At 38.1% G+C, this 19,670-nt stretch overlaps 1 protein-coding gene across 6 annotated transcripts in view; it reads right to left on the bottom strand.

Moving 5' to 3' along the window:
- Window positions 1-1,557: 1,557 nt before the first annotated feature.
- foxn3 (forkhead box N3) overlaps window positions 1,558-19,670 on the bottom strand; it is a 79,576-nt gene continuing 61,463 nt past the window's right edge. For 5 of the 6 annotated variants that reach the window (XM_026286054.1, XM_026286058.1, XM_026286055.1 and 2 more), the window contains exons 5-6: window positions 7,878-7,986; window positions 5,574-6,042 (exon numbers count right to left, since the gene is read on the bottom strand). In XM_026286054.1, the coding sequence (XP_026141839.1) occupies window positions 5,574-6,042; window positions 7,878-7,986 (578 nt within the window). Of the gene's footprint in view, window positions 6,043-7,877; window positions 7,987-19,670 lie in introns of all 6 variants that reach the window. The other variant, XM_026286059.1, reaches the window with a different exon arrangement.

Raw genomic sequence — 19,670 nt, 5'->3', positions numbered from 1 at the left:
AGACGGCGAGCTTGAGCGGGGAGTTCTTTGGCGTGAGTGAGCAGGAGTAAGTATTCTGATTAATTATTTTGTATAGTATTTTAAAATGTAACGCCAGTACGCCATATTAAGTTAATTGCCTGCGAGCTTCTCCCCCTGTCTGTACGGTAATGCGACAGAGAGTCAAGTGGTTATGACGCAATCGTTAGCCTATTTTTTACAAAAACTGTTTATACGGGGCCATAATGTAACATAGAAGGTAATGGAGCCCTTTATACATTGTCGTGTATCTTTAGAAATAAATAATGGACAAACAGAGTCTTTAAACGCCTCAGATGTAAAGTTATTCGCTGTCAAAGTGACGCCAAAATGAATGGGAGTCAATGGGAATGCTAACGCAAGTGAAGTTCTGCTAAAAGATGGCAGCCCCCACCCGACTTCAACTTCCGGTCGAGTTCCTTGCCCCTTGGTGTACCCTCATGTTGCAGATGCGACATACCGTTGTTTTTTTTATCCACCACTCTCTTGCCATCACCATTATAGCTTAAAGGGAATCCAAAGTGCACCCAAACACCAGACCTGTTGGTTATTGGAGGATCTTCTCTTTTCTAGTCTGTTAAACGCATTGGCTATTTTGCAACGAGCCTTCAGCGTGTACTGAGTGAGCGAGCGCCTGCTGAGTAGCCTAACATAAACATATAAGATGGTGTTTTTTTCTTCTTCGGGAGTGTCAGGGGCGTTGCCTGTTACGTTGTTTGGGTTATTGGGCTACCTTGTTGAACGCATATCATTATATTTCTTTCTCTCTCTTTTTTTTTTTTTTCAAATATAATTAATTACTCCAACGAACCGTTCGGTATACATAATGCGTACCGCGTACCGAACCGAAAGCGTCGTACCGAACGGTTCAATACGAATACGCGTATCGTTACACCCCTAATATATATATATATATTTATGAGAACTCGTGTTCAACAAAGGATGCACAAGCACAACAGCACAACTGTTTTTATCAATACTAGGAAGAAATATTCAACTGTTTTCATCAATAATAATAAATGTTTCTTCAGCGACAAATCAGCATATCAGAATGATGCCTTTTTGTCACTGATCACGTGACACTGAAGACTGGAGTTATGTATGCTGGAAATTCAGCACTGCCTTCACAATAATTAATTATATTATAAAATATATTAAAATATAAACAATTGTTTTAAATGGTAATAATCTTTCACAATAATACTATTCATACCGTTTTTTTTTTTTTTTTTTTTTTTGAGCAGGAGAAACTTCTTTTAAAAACATTACTTTTAAATGGTTATGTAGTTTATTCCTACAATGTAAGTACATGTATATGTTTTTGATTCGTAGTCCTCATTGCAAACAGATTTTATGGTGAAACAACAACATTTAGAAATGTCATATTATTCCAATCCAAGACAATGTTGTTAACTCTGGTTTAGGCTATTTTTTCTCTCTTTCTCTTCCAGTTAAACATGTTGAGTATTATATGATGTTATTTGCAATAATATCAACAATGGATTTAGAGCTGCACAAAACCATCATGCTAGTCCAAAATCACCTTTGCAACTTTTTTTTTTATTGCAACTGGAAGACAATACATCACAGAAACTTGATGGTAGGGTTGGAGAAAAAAACAAAACAAAAAACAAAACAAAAACAAATAGAATTTGTCATAGCAATGGACAAAGTGGTATTTACATTAATCGATAAAATAGTTGTCTTTGGCAATATGATTCGAAGTCAAAGAAAATATAGAGTGCAATTACACCTCTATATTGACATATTAGCAGGGTGCACATGCCATCAGACTGAATATTTCATCACAAACCAAATGGACTCCGTTACTTTCATCTTAAACAACTCAAACATGTAACACAATGACAGTTAAAAAGGAACCTTTCAAAAAAAAAAAAAAAAAAAAAAAAACAATGGGAAGAAAAAGAAACACTTCACCTCCTATTAAAATTTTTTTTTTTGGCTGTCTCTTCTTTATGCTTTTTAACATGTTTCAAGTTCCTCCGAAAAGAACTAGAAAGGAAAAGTTCCGTAGTGAGTGTTGTCTTTGAAGGAAGGCAGTGTATAAAGGACTCATAGCTCTCTCTACCGGTTTCCCAGTTTGAAGCATATTGAACGGAAATGTGTTATGACAGATGTTTATAAAGACCAGCAGACAAGGTTATAATCAGGGTTATTTTGCGTCAATAAATGTCTAGCTCGGTTAGGGAAAGGCATGCCAACTGGAGACATCACATTAACACTCATGGGTCAGATATAACATTCAACACGCTACAAAATATCGGGTCGAACCATCATCATCATCATCGTAGGATGAATGGGGAAGGCAGTGTGACTTCGTGAAACACAGCAATGCAGTGTGATATTAACAGATATAATGGAGAACATCTTAGACATGAGTACTTGACAGAAATGCTACAACTTCTTGAAGTGTGTGACAGACATATCAAGTATGCATCGTCCATTTAGCAGTGTATAGAGCAGAGATGTTCACAAGTCTTTAACTTGGAGTCCAAGTCAGGTCTGAAGTCTTTATCGCCAGAGTCTGAGTCAAGTCTCGAGTCTTTGGTCACGAGTCCGAGTTGAGTATCAAGTCATTTAACGGCTCGCTAAAAAAATCTCAATCAGAATCCTCATGTAGCCTACTGACATATTCTTATTTACTAATCTGTTTTATAGGCTACAGACAAAATACATGATCTATGATCTGCTTTGTAAAAAGAAGGGGTGTTAAGATGTAATGTACATCCAGCCTGTTATGTTTTAATCCATTACCATGTTTTTCTGTAATCAAATTCTATAATAACAGTCCAATCTACCATGACACAGATGTTACAAAACCATACAAATTAAGTATTGCTTTATGATATAAGTCAGGGGTATTCAATTAAAGTTCCGAGGTGGACGGCCTCTATATTTTCCAAGCAGAGGTCTGGACAATTTATTGTATTTTTTTTACATGTATTGTATTTTTACATTTAGATACATGTAAGGCCACGTGACAGATTAAAATAGTATACTGTTTTGTTTTAGTTTTTTCAGGGTTTAGTTCCTGAAATCTATTACTATTTCATATTTTACTTAAAAGCATTATCTACTAGAAACAAAATAATCCGAACGCTCTCATCTTGAGCAAAAAAGAAAGATAACTAGCAGTTGCAAAGTTTAAGTTCTATGCTAACCATCTAACATCAATTCTGGATGGATGCCGGGATGCGGATGCAGTCCGCCTTTTGAATATCGGTTATAGAAGTATTTAAGGATAAAATTCTCAAAAATTTTCCCGAGGCATTTTCCTCGAGCCAAGTATGGAGTCATTTCAGGTCAAATCTGAACTGAAGTCAAGTCTGAAGTCAATAAAAAAGCAACTCGAGCCCGAGTCACTAACTCAAGTGCCCATCTCTGGTGTAGAGAGTCATTACTGGCTTTGGCACTGAATCCTTAAGTTCTTTACTATACGTTAAAACGGTAAAAGTGCAATTCGGTGAGGTCGTGAAGATATATACACAAACGTTTGCACTGAGCTCTGGTATCACTTGTTTTTATTGTCTATAAGTGCTTAAATATATATGCGTGGAGGCGTAAATAACCGTCTGACTGCCTGTACCGAGAACCACTGAATCAATACTGATGACTCCTGAACAATGCTACATGTAAATATAGGAATAAAATAAAATAAAAAATGCAGATCCAAAGTCTTGTGGAACAAAATGGAAGACCCTGAATAAATCACAGACATGCACATCTGGATTACATATGGAAGTAAAGCAGGCACGACAGCCGGAAGGGGACTGACACTCACTACGAACTTCTCCTTGATGACACGGACATTGACGTAGCGGGTATTCGTGGGTATTTGGGGCGGCCGCTAGAGTGGACCGAGACGGCCTGAGTCCCAGTCCTCGTATTGCAGAGAGAGTTTCCCAACAGTCAGTGTTTGTCCCTGAAGAAGGTAATTGTTAAAGATGCCTGCTTCAACACAAAGGTGATGAGGACGACAAATGGAAATCAAATCCGACAAAAACAACGAAAGAGACTAGGCCTATTGGCATATTTATATATGAAAATAATTCATGCTCCATGCTAAATACATTATTTACCTTACATGAACTTTGATTTTTTTTTTTTTAAACGGTCTTCTTTTATCTTTACAGAACCCATGCAACACGATTTGGAAAATCCTGCTGGCTACATTGCTTAAATTAAGAAAGGAAATGGTCTAGTGTTCATTTTATACAGTGTTTATCCTGACTGGATGAAATTGCTTATTACATCACGAGGGTTTCAAAAAAACTAAAGTTGTAAAAACGTAAACAAATGAACAAACACATAACAACTCCACAGTCATTATTTTCTGCTATTAAAATAAAATTGGCAGGTATTGTAGCTTTAGCTCCGAGTTTTCATTTTCATTGTGCCGAAGAAAGAGTATCACCATCCACTATCGGTTTAGATGGAAAATATCACTCAATTTGATTGCTTAGGAAAAAACTTGGGCAGTTTTAAGAGACTTATTGGTAAATATATCACTTTTGACTCCAAAAAACACTATGGCTAAAGCTTATGTCTTTACCCTCATCCCAGTGAACTATGATTCATACGAGCCAAAAGAACAACTATGAGTGTTTTCCAAACGATGCTTTAACGACCAGAGCATCAAGGGGAAGTGACATCACAGAAACTGCTTGAGGATTGTCTTTGGCACTGCCCTGTGCTTCTAAAACATCTTATATTACAGCAGAGATTACTATAACCCATAATTATCACTAACTCGAGAACTACTCTGACTGCAGAACGTGCTGCAGAACACAATTTGTCGTCATGTTTTTAAAGGATTAGTTCTCCCCAAAATTACAGTTCTGTCATCATTTATTCACCCTTATGCCGTTCCAAACACAAATTAAGATATTTTTAATGAAATGTGAAATTTCTGTCCAGTTGAAAGTGTTTTCAGCCAAACCTCTGAGCTTCTACAACCGAATCTGAATGTTATAAACACTGTTTGCTTAATTTTTGTATAAGACTTAATTAAATCTGTTCATCAGACAAAGCAAAACCTTGGAATAAACCATTTAATGTATGTGGATTAGTTTTTTTTTTTATTATTATTATCTCTTAATGATCTTATTAAAGTGTCAGAGTTTTGGTTGAACAGACTTTCAGTGGAGGGACAGAAATCTTTCAGATCTGATTGAATTTCATTTGGTTAAAACAAAACTTTTGGGGTGAACTCTCCCTTTAACTATGACAATGGGGCAGGACAATTTTTACTATCACTTTTTTCTCAGTCGAATGAAATGTTTTACAGAATATCTTCAAAAAGGGAAGGCTATGGCTTTAATCTCCGTAGATTAAAAAAAGAAATCACAATAAAATGAACTAAAAGTGAACTAAAACAAAGAACCCTCAGCGAAATGTTACCTATAAAGATAGGAAAACAAAGTGATTGTTGATATTGCCACAAATCAGTAGAATTCACCTGATGTCCTGGAAAAAAAATAGTAAATTCTATTCAAAGTGATGTTTTTTTTTCTCTTTATAATACAGTCAGTTCATTATTTTTGCTCTTTCTGCCCCTTTGCCGTCCGGTTGGTGATATTGTTCAAACAGGCCCTGACTCCTGCCAAATGAAGCAAGGATCCGGCCGCCTCCTTCATCTCCTCGTCGTCACTTTCCGGAGGCTTCTCCGTGCGCCTCTTCTTTAGAGGAAGAGTGTCACTGGCCACTCTCTGTTTGACTTTTGTCAAATGTTGCCGTTTCTTGTGCTGGGCCAGAGCGAGGGCGTCCACGGACCATTCCTTGGGCTCCTTCTTGATTTTGCTCTTGTCGTCCTCCTCGGCATCGCTGCTGGCCTCGTTGGCGTGGAAGCTCACCTCGCTTCCATCGCAGTTGGCCTCTTCTTCAACATCCGAGCTGGAAGATTTGGCAAAACTGTAGGTGTGGTCCTCCTTGGGGTCGCTGTTGACCAGTGGAGAGTTACAGGTGGGCTCGCCATCACTGGTTATTCTGTATCCGAGTACTGACCTATTAACACAGACGAGACATGCATTAGTGCAAGTGCACACATGCTGTTCCTGTTGTACTGTGCAAGTGCTGAGTAAAACAAATGAACTACATGCGCTTGGTGTGTAATTATTTTGTGGAGCTGCTTGTAATTATACTACTATAGCAATTAATTATAATAATATGTGTAACATGGACACTCTGTAATGATGTTTCGCAGTTTTTTGCACAGATGGCAACAACCTCTGGAACACATGAATAAATTCATCCCATTTGTTATTATATAAAGCGAGTAAATCTAAAACACAAAATCTGTCGAGAATATTTCACCTAGGTAATATTTCACCTAAAATCAAAATAGAAAAAAATTAAATTTACAGTACATACACTACCATATTCAAAATGTTTTTGAAGAAGTCTAACTAATGCTTAATTTATTTGTTCAAAAACACAGTAAAACAGTAATGCTGTGAAATATTATTGCGATTTAAAATAATTGCTTTCTGTATGAATATATTTATGAAAGTTTAATTTATTCCTGTTATGCAAAGTTGAATTTCAGCATCATTCCTCCAACTTCAGCCTCATATGATATGTCAGAAATAAAATAAGTTTAATATGCCAGTTTGGTGCTCAAAAATATTTCTTATCATTATAAACATGAAAAACAGTTGTGCTGCTTATTTTCTGGTATACACTGCAGCCTTCGAGCGCCTCATCCTTAAATGTTAAAAACAATTAAACATTTGTCTCTGAAACACACTTGAGCTTTGAAGCACCTCTTCAGTTGGCCAACAACATAATTAATAAGCAAATTAATTGCTAGATTACAAAACTCTCCATTTTGGGCTAAAATAATGTGATGAAAATGGCAAATAAAGAGAGTTGAGCTCTCTTTATGCCTCTTACCCTCAGAAACCGTAATGAAGTGTCTTTTAAGTGATGCTTATTTTGTGCTTCTGGTCACAGTTTATATAGCAGTGACAGAGAACATCCGGCCGAGCTTTGCAGCAATGTTAAAACTCCCTCTGTGGTTCGAAAAATAGTCCTAAGAGCTTTTCCACTTCCCCCCTCATATGTGCATTTATGATTCATAAATTATAACCACAGCACAGCAGGCTAAAGAAACTGTTTCAATAATTAATGCTTAAATGCAGTGTCACTCATTTTAAAGAGGCAAAGAGGCAGTTTGACTCTTTGGATTGTATGCAGCCTGTCACTGCACGATATGTGCATCATACAGCATCTGAGAGCCTGAGCAGACCCTGTGTGGAAGCATATGGACAGAGGAGAACTGTTCCTGAATGCTCTTTTCATAACAGAGGTAATTAGAGATACTTAACAGGTCTAGGTTTTTGAGCTTTCTTAGCACTAAGATCTTATTCTATCCTTTTAGTACATAACACATCTTCTATTGAGCTGCAGCAGAGCTCAGAAATCTTGATTCCGTGACCGGGCCAGACCCTGAGCACATTTACCTTCAGCTGAGGGGACATTTCATTTAGATTTTGCAGAGTGTGCATTGACACTAGCATGCAGTACCTGAAGGGTGCATTTGGTCATGCCATTAAAAAAAAAAAATTGGTGTTTGTGATCAATTATACATGCCACATCATGCATGCAAGAGTACGGCCTTAGCCCGGATAAGACTTTGCACTGATGTCTGCAATGACCTGGCTGCTCTGATCTAATGAAATGTGAGGAACAGAGCAGCCAGACTTAAGAGAGTCAAAGGGAGAGATAAGATATGAGCCACAGCACTGCAATGGAAGCATGATTCCGATTGGCTGATAAATCTGTCAATCATGTAATGAGTCGGGAAATGGGCTGAAAGTGACCAGAGGGACAGGACTGACCTGACAGCGGCTGTCCTGCTGACAATGGGGTTGATGGGAAGGGGTCGGATTCCTGGGAAGAGGCCCTGGCTCATCATTCGAGCTCCATTCTGAATCACTCCCTGAGGGACTGAGGAGAGAACACAGATAATGTACATTAATGCAAACGCTACCCGATAGCCTATGGGAGCCAAAATACACAATGTAAACAATCCTCTATTCATCATGTATAATAGCAGATATACGATCTATTCAAAAGTGGCACACCATTTTTAAGCATTTAGAAATCTGCTTAAAATGTTCACATTCCAGTTGTTGATGCTGCAAAGATTAAATTTCCCTATAGTTTCAAATACACTCAAACAGACAAGAGCTGTCTGAAATAATCGGTTTTAATCTGTTAGGCTGGCTTTTAGAAAATATTTTTTTCTAAAAAAAATTCTAAGAGTGAAAATACTGTTTTCCAAGTTTTTCCTATTCAGTCATGAAGCATAACCACAAACCCTATGGATGATTATGGCTTTTCTAGTTTACTCATAATGGGAGATTAAAGTAAAAAACTGAAAACATGAATTGTGCTGCATCTGAATTAAAGGGTTAGTTCTACCCAAAATGAAAATTCAGTTATAAATACACACCCTCATGTCGGTCGAAATCTGGATCCTTTCTTCTCAAAGAGAAGAAATATTTAATGAACGTTTTAGGTTAACCCACCTATGTGACATGGACTATTTTATTGATGTGCTTACAACCTTTCTGAGCCTTGAACATGTTAGTTCTGTCTACACTCTTAAAAATAAAGGTGCTTCAGGATGCCATAGAAAAGAACCTTTATCATCTGAGGAAACTTTCTGTTTAACAAAACATTCTTTGTGGTGAAATAAGGTTATTCAGAATATATTTCAGATTTGACTGAATTGACTGATTGGTCCTTTGTGGAACCAAAAAAATATTTTTCCATGGCATCACTGAGAAGAACCTTTTAAGCACCTTTATTTTTAAGAGTGTATGCAGGGTCATAAAGCTCTCAGATTTAATTAATAATTAATGGCATTTTGGGGTAATTTTTGGGTAAACTAACCCTTAAAAAAAAATTTAAATTCTGATTTTCATTTATTAAAAAAAATAATAATTGCCAGGTCACATAAATCAGTCACATGATTTAACAAGGAAGTGGTCTGTTATTTGATCGCTTGAATTATTCAATAAAATGCTGACAATGCTATATGTAAAAAAGTGCCCTTCTTAAAAAAACTAAAACAAAACAAAAACAATTGAAAGTCAGATTACACCATTAAAATATGAGAAGTATGTCAAGAAGAAGAATCCAATTACACACGGCCTTTAACAAATATGTATTATAAAATGTAATAAACATGTATTATTCTTTATTACATATGACTTTTTCATGTAGGTCACACTCCACATTCAAAAAGCGTTCATGCATCCCTGTTATGTGCATCAGTGCAGCATCCTCTTTTAATGAGGGTTAACCAAAATTAACCACAATTTTGGCGCTGCATTCAAACAGACCTAATGGCTGCTGCCCTTCTCATAGTCCAACTACGGGGCAACATATAGCTCCTTCTGGAAAATAAACCTGGACTGCTAGCAGATGGCGAACACAAAAAAAGGACAAAATAACCATCCATTCAGAATCCAGCACACTGATCTGGCCATTAGGCGGGAGCATTGTTGCCTAGGCAACCGGTCCCCCTATGTATGCCATAGTCGCGGAACTCAACTAGGTGACAGCGAGATCCGGCCTCGAAGCCGAAAGGAACATCTGGGCTGGCTGGGTGCCCTCTTCACCCGCCTCTCCACCCCGAGGGAACACACTGCCATAACAAGGTGAAGTGATGCCCTGTGACAGAGGCCGTCCCAGCTAACCGAGTGCACAATGAGAATTGACAGAGATGTGCGCCTCTCCACCAATTAGCGTGGATGGGCTAGCAAACTGAATAGCTAATGATCTCGCCCCATTGTAGGCAGTTCATGTTGAGCCATCCATCCAGGCATCAGAAACAACAGCAGGACACAAAAGCAAAGCGCATTCACAGTGCAGCCACATCAGGAAGGAAGCCAGTGAGGCTTTTGTGCCTGGGGATGTTCCCTCTTTTATGTGGATGAGAGCTGTTAAACAAAGGCGAAAAAGTGTTTGCTGGCTCAATAGAAAACAAATAGTGATCTGTGATGGCAATGAATGCGCCATTGACCGAGATTTTCTATGTGGCATTATGCGACAGCAGGTAATAAATAAAGAACCGTAGACGGTGACTTCCAGGAAGCTGGGCACACACGTGAGCTGTGCAAACATCAGCAGTGATTCGGCGGCGTGATGCCCATGGGAAGGTGTCCTGGCGCTCTCACAGGGCCACTGCAGAGGCAGTAAGCACACAAATGCTATCCGACTGTTCATCCGCTCTCTCTCTTGGTCTTCCTCTCAAGCGTATTAATGTCGGTGGCAGATGGCTCTGGAAACAGCGGCCCTAATGCACAATGCTGTATTAAAAAGTCAATTTCTCTCTAATTCTCTCTTTAACAACTGTATTCTAACAGGGGACAGTTGAGTTGGGTATCAGCGTAATGTTTGTTCCCACTGAAAATCTTCTCAATCACTCGTCTTGTACGTCCATTTTTATGCCATGCAAACCTTTACTGTAAATCAGGGTTATGACAGTTAACTAAGCCCATTTAAAATATTTTGTTCCTTGAACTAAAATAAAGTTTAACTGAAATAAAATATTTTTAAATAAAATATAATTTTTTACAATTTTCATTTGGTCTAACTGAAAAAATGTAATAAAATATATACAGACAGAAATATAAAAATAATAATACAAATGAGCAAAACACACAATAAAATTGCTAAAATTTTAACTATAATTAATATAAAATAAAAACTATTCAAAATATTAATTAATAACTTCTGTTTTAAAAAAAAAAGTTATCAAAAACTATACATATATAAAACATTTAATAATAAAATAAAACAAAACATTTTTTTGGAAATAGTTCTTGTTCTGAAGCATGCTAGCAAACGTAAATCAAAAGTACTCAAGTCTTCAGAACCAACCTTTACCATATTTGCCCACCAGGGGGGCTCATTTACAACAAAGCAGGCATCTAAGTGAACAACACTTAGTCCACTCACTTCCATATTACCTTATCAGAGTAAAAAAAAAATACATTAAAGTTGATTCTGCACAATAATGCTCCCTTAAAGCCCCTCATCACTCAGTGCTTTTTTATACTACAAAAGTTTAAGTAAATGAAGCCTGAGTTTTCATTTTTGTGAACTATCCCTTTAATAGAAACTCCTTCACATGAAATGTCACAGCAGTCAATCTGTAGATGAGTCGTCCTGACAGCACTCCTCCTTGGGCAAACTACACATTCAGTAAGAAGTACCTTAAAAACGCTGCTTATACAAAGAGTTTGGGGCGAGAGTGCTTTTGGCCATTGTTTTCTCACAATACAGCTGGGGGCTGCGTGATTCGTACATTCGGGCCTATGACACGCACCACTGCTTCTGTAGAGCTGTAGAGCTTCTTCTCTAACAAAAGCCAAACAGCAGGGACTCCACATCCTCTCAAGAATCAGCCTCCGCACATGGGCTCTATGGCCACTGGGCTTCTTTCTGTATAAACACCAGTGGAGGAGGTGTACTGAAGGAGCTTTTGTGTTCAGCTGGCACACTTCTGTATGAACAGGTTCAAGTAAGCAAGGTCAGAGGTCATGTGGAATGACCCACTAAAAGCTTGACTATGATATAGTGAGAAAATCCTCAGCTTTGTGGCTGTAAAATGTACCGGCAACACAATTAAGAACAATCCAAAAAGAACAGTGCTTATTTGTGTATTGGTATCAATTCAGCATGATGATCTGAGATGATTTTCAGTAAAAAAAAATAAAGTAAATTGTATTTTAAAGAGAGAGCTCAATGCTGAAACATTTACTCACCCTGATGTCACTCCAAACCTGCATGATTTACTATCTTATGTTGAACTTAAAATAAGTCATTTGAAGAATGCTGGAAATCAAAAAGTTGTTGGTCTCCTTTAACTTCCATAGTATTTCTTTTCCTACTATGGAAGTCAATTGTGACCAACAACTGTCTAAGTTTGGAACCACACGAGGGTGAGTAAATGATGACGACATTTTCATTAAAAAGCTATGATGTCATCTCAGATGCACTACCATATTCCCCAAAATAAAAATTCTGTCCTAATTTACTCATCCTCAACCTGCAAATAGGTCTTTCTTTCATCTGTGGAACACAAAAGGAAATATTTTGAAGAATTATCACTCTGCTCTTTTATAATGAAAGCAAACAACAACAGCAACAACATCATTGAAGTTCCATAAAAGCAATTTATATTATTTATATAATTTTAGTTTTTAGACTATACAACAGATTTTCTGGGAAGTAAATTTTTCTGAATAATGTAATATTATTTAATGAATAAAAAATATTGATTGCACTATTATTTAAAATGTCTAAATGTATTATTATTGTCAAATTGAAATGAAAAACAATTCCTTTAAATAAATGTTATTTTGTAGATATAAAAAGAAAGATATAAAAGTCACACTGTATAAGGGTTAAGCAGCCACAAAAATGACCAAAAAAGGCATGCAATGTGGAGCCAAATAAAATACATTAAATAAAAAAAAAATGCACAAATTCCTGTCCCTTTATTTTCTTTTGTTCTGGTGCTGAACTCATTTTGGAGCCATATGGAAATAAGACTAAAAACTGAGCCAAACATATATCACCTGATTTTAAATCAGCTCTAGGAATGTCTGTGCCATAAATATCCAATTCAGCGAGTAAAAAAGAGTCCAGATTAACACCAGCAAGACTTAATGGTGACTACAGCCTTGTAGAAATGTGCCTGAGAAACAAGCATTTACATGCCCGCTCATTTAATCTAATACTGCATACACTGGAATCACTCCTCCGGGGTATAATGAGCGAGACACAGTGAGAAAAGAGATAAAGACAGATAAACACACAGACAGACACTGAAAGGAAGAGGAAAGGCGATGAGAAATGCAGATGACAAATTCCCTGTACTGTAAATTTGGCACCTGCTGTTGTGTAATAAAGCCCATGCATTTAGCTTAATTCTTTTCCCAGACGAACTATAGGAAGTATATTGGATTTGAGGGGATCGGTTTTCAGCTCGAATAGTTGCAGCGTGATAAATGTCAGCATTAGCCGGAATTAAAAGGAAGGAGCAGTCAAGTGATACACTGCTATCTTGAGGCATTGAGGCAGGAATAGCGGTGCAAAACGATGCCGGCGTCTTAAACAATTCTCCTACACGCTACAGAGAGCACTCGGCTGTGCTGATGGATTCCCGGGTTGCTATGAGAAGTCCTTCTGCCTTTCACGGCCAAATAGAAAGCCCCAATACACACTCGCGAGATGGCTAGCGCATACATCACATGCATAAAGCCTTGAGAGACAGAAACCGAGTTCAATAGCAGATGCCTTTTTGTTCATCGAGCCACAGCGGCTGCCACGGCACAGAACCGAATCCAAACAAAACGCCGTTTAAAGATATCATTTCAGGAGGAGTTGCTGTCAGTACACTGGCAGAGATCGAAGGGCCCTTTGTAGGTCACACAGTGACAAGGGACCTCCTTAGGGACTAATCTCCCGCTCGCTGCTTCACAACTATTTAGCAGCCTGCCATAGCAACCCAGACTGACATCTGAGTGTTCGCATTTCACTCAGATCCCGCCTCTCGCCCCGGTGACCAGGAGCAAGGTCAGGCCGCAAAGATAAACAGCGCACAGAGTCTCAACGTTACGCAACACTCCCGCCGACAGAAAGCAGATGCGAGCAAACAACGCTCTTTTTAAGTCAGCGCCGGCTGCGTGAAACAGAGGCAGGCGGGATGCCAGCGCATGTTTTGAAGGCTCGGCGTGTGAGCTCTCCTTTGATTCTTCAGACAAATGAACATGTTGAAGTGCTTGAAGAATATCTATTATTCACAGGGTGGAGAGCCAGCGTTCATTTAAGTGCTAGACTCTGATGAGATTTTAGCACACGTTGTCAGGCACGCAAACTTAACAAGGGCCCCGGGGTTAAGCATTTTTAAGCGGCACGTCTTCAAACACAACCAGCGTTTTTACAAATAAACCTGTAGTCGAGGTCAAGCTGAGGTATGCAAGTTTGAAAACAAAATAAATCAAGTCATTTCACTATGCTGGGTCTTGCCACACTCTTAAAGGGATAGTCTTCCCAAAAACTGAAATTGTGTCATCATTTAGTTGCCCCCATGCTGTTCCAAAGAACCTTTATTTTTAAGAGTGTCTGACAGTATCTGTCTTTTTCATGTTGCAATTGCTACATACAATCAATGGCATAGATCATCAGATCCGAATCCACAAAAGCAGCTGTCCCAGTTAAGCATTGAGCCATAGTAGAGGAACATCCCTCCATCTGGGGGCGAAAAAAAATCACAAACCCCTGTGAAAGGTCAATTAACATTTTTATAATGATGTGGATGGGGATTTGCTTGTTTGCAGCAACAACTAAGTCTAATTGCGCAGTAAATAACACAAAACTCCTTCCCAAAATACACCGTGTTGGCAAACAGATCATAGCCGTTGGATATTAGTGACTGAGGGAGGAAAACAGTCTGAGAAGAAGAGAGAAAGAGACAGAGAGGGGCAGAAATACTTGAGAAGGGGGGCTATAAACCCAGTCAGACTCCTAAAGTTAGTGTTTTTGTTGCAGTGGGCGAAATCTATAGTACACACACACATCAGAGCACTTTTAAATCCAAGTGCTTTTAAAAACTACTGCAAGCTAAAAACAGAAAGACATACAGTTTTTAGGTGTGCTGCCTCTTCATTTTCATAAGATTAAAGCGACTTCTGTATCTAGAGTGGGTCGACTCTACTGTACTGCTATAAACTAAGCTCGGAGGCATTCGACGCTACAGTGATGAATAAACACGAAGAGCGTGTTTGTGTGGGTGCCATGACGTGGTCCGTGTTGATATGCAGAAATTGCTCTAATTCTGAAAGAAGTCAGTAATTTCCCTCAGGTGCCCGCCTCAGGCCCCGCGGCGGTGCGTAGGCCTCGGGAGTGCTCAGAGATTAAGGGCTTACAGTTGGCACATTAGCTGCTAAATGAATCCTGCCCTGTCACTGGTAACGGGGCCACCTAGCTGTCAGAGACATTTCACTGTAGTTCTACTCCACCCCTAAACATACCCTTTAACAGGCTAATGTACACAAATGCTTACACACTTACAGTAGCTAATCTTACGGAGTATGAAATATAATTTTTGTTTTGGCCACAGTGCAAGGTGAGAATGCAATCAGAAAAATATAAATATTTATATCTGCCTGACTTCGAAGTTTATATTAAAATATAAATGATCATAAAAAAAAAACTTCATTAATGGTTCACTAATGTAGTAGTCAATAAATACAAAAAAAGGTCAATAAAATACATTTTGTGTTCTCTTCTACACATTTTTAGAAGTGTAAATATATATTTTTGAGGACTTTGTGAAATTGTTTTAATAAAATAATTTAAATTAATATATATATATATATATATATATATATATATATATATATATATATATATATATATATATATATATATATATATATATATATATATATATATATAAATAAATGAAATAAATGAACTTTTCCAGGATATTCTAATTTATTGTGTGTGTGTGTGTGTGTGTGTGTGTGTGTGTGTGTGTATATATATATATATATATATATATATATATATATATATATATATAGCGCTAATTTTATCTTTAACTAAAAAAAGGTTAAAAAAAACAGTTAAGAAAAAAATGTTTATATACAATATTTATCATGAAAAAATCTAATTTGCTTCAATCTCATATATTTTAATTAACTAAATATTACTTGTTCAAAAGCTAGCCATATTTAAAAATATTTTATCCATTCTTTTCAACTGAATACGTTTTTTCACAATGAACAGATTTATGTTGATTCTAAGCAATTTGAATAAATGTATTTTTTTAAATGTGCTTATTTACATAAGTGCTTTCATGTTTTATTAACAGTGAGTATGATTGATAAATCTGTCAAACACTGATTAAATGGTGTGCATTTTAATATACAATTAAAATACATCTTAATTTCTTTTGATGTCCTAAAAGGGAGGAAACAGTTTCAGTAAATTCTTTGCCACATGTATTGCCAGAACCAAAACACACACACTTGGGTGGGCAAATTAGCCAACCATCAGTACTCCAAATTCAGCTCAGTTTTTGTTATGAGTGTGGGGTGTTAAGTTTCCCAGCGGTACCCCACAGGAGGGAGATGTGTTGTTTTCTCTCTTTGCTTTGGTGCATGTCGATACATGCTAGTGGAGCGTGAAAAGCCACTGCTACAACAGCGTCCACTCAAACAGTTCTTCTTCTCCCCCCTTCTGTCTTTATATCCCCAAACAAGGATTGTGGGCAGTGTGGCAGAGCAAAACACACATCAGCCGAACGGGATCAAACACTATGGAGACACTCAACATGTGTGGACACCAGTCAGTCTCGCCCCCTCTGGGACACACCCTTCTCATAATGACCCTGTCCTCATGCTGCCCTCCACAACCCAGCAGATAAGCCACTAGCGTCTGTGTGTTTTATGAGCCTCTAATGGCCTCCACACGCATGAGTAGAGCTTAAAACAGTAGAGCGCGCTTGTTCTGTCCTCCCCCCTCTGCTAGCCCAGCTAAACACAAATACACACATGCTGGACAATCCTCTCCCTCACATCTTTAAAAGGGTAGTGCACCCACTCACAATGATATTTACCCACTCACATGTCATTCCAAACCCCCTCCAATGCTTCTTGCTTCCACAGAAGACAAAAGGAGATGTTTAGCAGGATGCTCAAGCTGATTTTTTCCAAAGTGAAGAGTGATCAGAGGCTATCAAGCTCCAAAAATGTCAAAAACACAATTTTTTTTTTAAAGATTTTATTTGGAAATTCATCATTTTAATTTAATGCATGTAACCTAACAAAATATAATTTGGCAAAATATGAATATCTCTTTTTTTTTCTTCATTTGATTAAAAATCAGTTTTAATTTGATTTCAATTAATTAGTGAAATCTTCATCTTAAAACTGATAGAAGTCATTTTATAGAGCTAATTTCACCTCAAAAAAGTATGAGACTTTATAGAGTACAATGTATATGGACTAATTTAAAGAAGCATTTACTCATCCTCAGGTCATCCAAAATGTAGATTAGAACCGATCTGAAGGAATTTAGCATTTCATCACAATGTAGAAAGCAATATCATGGATAGAGGACTCGTATTTTAGCCTGAAGCAATGATTTGAAGTTAAAAACACCCTGATGGATTTGTTTATTACGAACACACAGTTCTTGATGGACCAAAGTCGAATGGATCACTTGTGGATTACTGTGATGATTTTATCAGCTGTTTAGACTCTCATTCTGACGGCACCCATTCACTGTGATGTGATGCAAAATTTCTCCAAATCTGTTTTGATGAAAAAACAAACTCATATACATCTTGGAGGGTCTGAGTGTGAGCAAATGTGAACTTTTGAGTGAAAAATTCCTTTAATTTTGCTTTTTGTCACCTTTAGAGCTTGACAGGTCCGGGTCACCATTCATCTTTTTTATACTACAGAAGAAAGGAAAGTCATACAGATTTCACACTACATATACTGAAGGTGTGAGTACATTATGCCAATTTTGGATGAACTATCCCTTTAAAACTCAATTTACAGATGCCCACAATGATATGCAAGAAAATGGGCTGACAGGCACAGACTTTTTCCTGTTTTTTTTATTTTTGGCTTTGCACTGTAAAATGGTCCGGTGTGTTGAGTCGAGGAGGATAAATAATTAAACAGCTCTTTAAGACGTCTCAGTGAGTTCTTCAGCACCATGCACTCAATGTAAGATCTCCGGACGTCTTCCTTCCTCTTGCTTCCTTTTGCTCCCCTGGCCGGGGCTTGCTGTCGCCATGACAACTGCTCACATTTCACACACTCGAGAACAGTATATCATGCAAAGGCCGAGGCTAAAACAGGAAATAGTGCTCTGTGCTCAGTGGTGGCTTTCAGAGGCGTGTTTACAGCCGGTAATAGAAACCAGACGCATGGTGGCGACTATAAATGTGGATGCTGACATACACACGATCGGTGTAATATTATAATACACAGCCCATGTCTTCAGAGTGTATTTATAGAAGTTACTGTGAGGAAGCAGAGAAATCCGGATGCACTTTATATAACAGAGACAATGACTTTCAGAGCCAGACTGTTCTCAGGTCAGTTTACTGTGTGATCGTCACACTTAAATCCACTTGCCACTGACCTCAGAGCCCCTGTGAGCAGTCAGAGAGAGCGCGAGAGTAACGAGGTGAACCCGAGGGACGCGTCCAGATAAGACCTTGACGCCACGGATGGTTTATTTGTTTTGGCATTTTCAGTAAAGCGGACATAAAACAGAGCAAGACATTTTTTGAAGGGCACGTCAATGTAGCAGCACAAAGCGCTATACGTGTTTCATCTCTGATAAAGCGCACGGAACATCCACACAAATCTTTTTTTTAGACAAACCTCAGAAGAGGAGCCGCTGAAGCACGGTGTAGGGTTGAAAATCAACAAAGACTTTCCTGTCCCAAGCCTGTCTTCCACAACAAAAGGGCCATTTGGAATTCGTGAGGACACAGAGGTGCTGATAGTGATCGAGGCTATAGGCCAAGATGTGTGTACAGTACAATGGGGGAGTGCTGATTGTCAGTTTTAGTGCAGCGGGGAAAGGTGCAATCTGCTGACTGGTCAGTTTGGTTAGTTTCTCAGATTTAGTTTTGAGTCACATGGTCGAGGAAAGGAATTAAAGAAGATTGTAACAATTGCTGTCTGTCTCTTTTCTTCGGCCCTCTCTTTCTCTCACTCTCAGGTAGCATTCTACATACATGCTGGGTAGAATTACTGTAAATGCATATGTTTTATCTTTCATCTATATTGTAACCAATTCAAGCGTAACCAAAATGAAACAGCTCAATTACATACACTAAAATTTGAGAGCAGTAAGATTTTTTCGAAAATTCCAAACTTTTATAGTATGTGCTAACTAGTCTTGATTTGACATTACCATTGAAGTGCTACCTATTGCAATACAATATATTCACACAATAGCAACGCTCTCCTACAGCTTTTGCAATTCTGTGCTTATTTCTATCATTGGTATAAGTAGCAGATGGTGGTAATAGACAAGAAATGTGCAGTTTTATACCATCATGCTTACACATTCTCCAATCTTACAGCCTGAACCACTTGTAGTGAAAGCACCCTTACAGCGGGACGGACAGTGATTGTTGAGATCGGACAGCTTTACAGTAGCATCCTTCAATATAATTTACACATTCCACAGAAAAAATAGCACGAGCCATGCCACTTGACGATTTCAATTTGCTCAGCAAGACGCAACACCCACGAAACTCTGTCTGAGAGACGGGCGAGAAAACAATGCGAAGAACCGATGATCTGCCGTCAGTCTCAGAGATGAGCATTCACTGCCTCTGAAGACCAAAGACTTTGTCCTGATTAATATCTCTAGTTCTGTCCTATCTGGTTCATGTCTGTCTCCCACTTTTTTTTCTCTTTCCCAAGTGGAAAGTTTGAATTGACAAGGAGAATGGGCTTTGGAGGTGATGACCCACACAGAATTAGTGCAACATCATTGTTCATCGTTAAAAAAACAACTAATGCTACATTATATGATACATAAGTTCTAAGCTTCATCCTGAACTTTTT

Source organism: Carassius auratus, chromosome 17 (genome assembly GCF_003368295.1).
Source record: "Carassius auratus strain Wakin chromosome 17, ASM336829v1, whole genome shotgun sequence".
Taxonomy (NCBI): Eukaryota; Metazoa; Chordata; class Actinopteri; order Cypriniformes; family Cyprinidae; genus Carassius; species Carassius auratus.
Note: the sequence above shows the minus strand (reverse complement) of the source record. Positions and strands in the feature narration are given on the sequence as shown.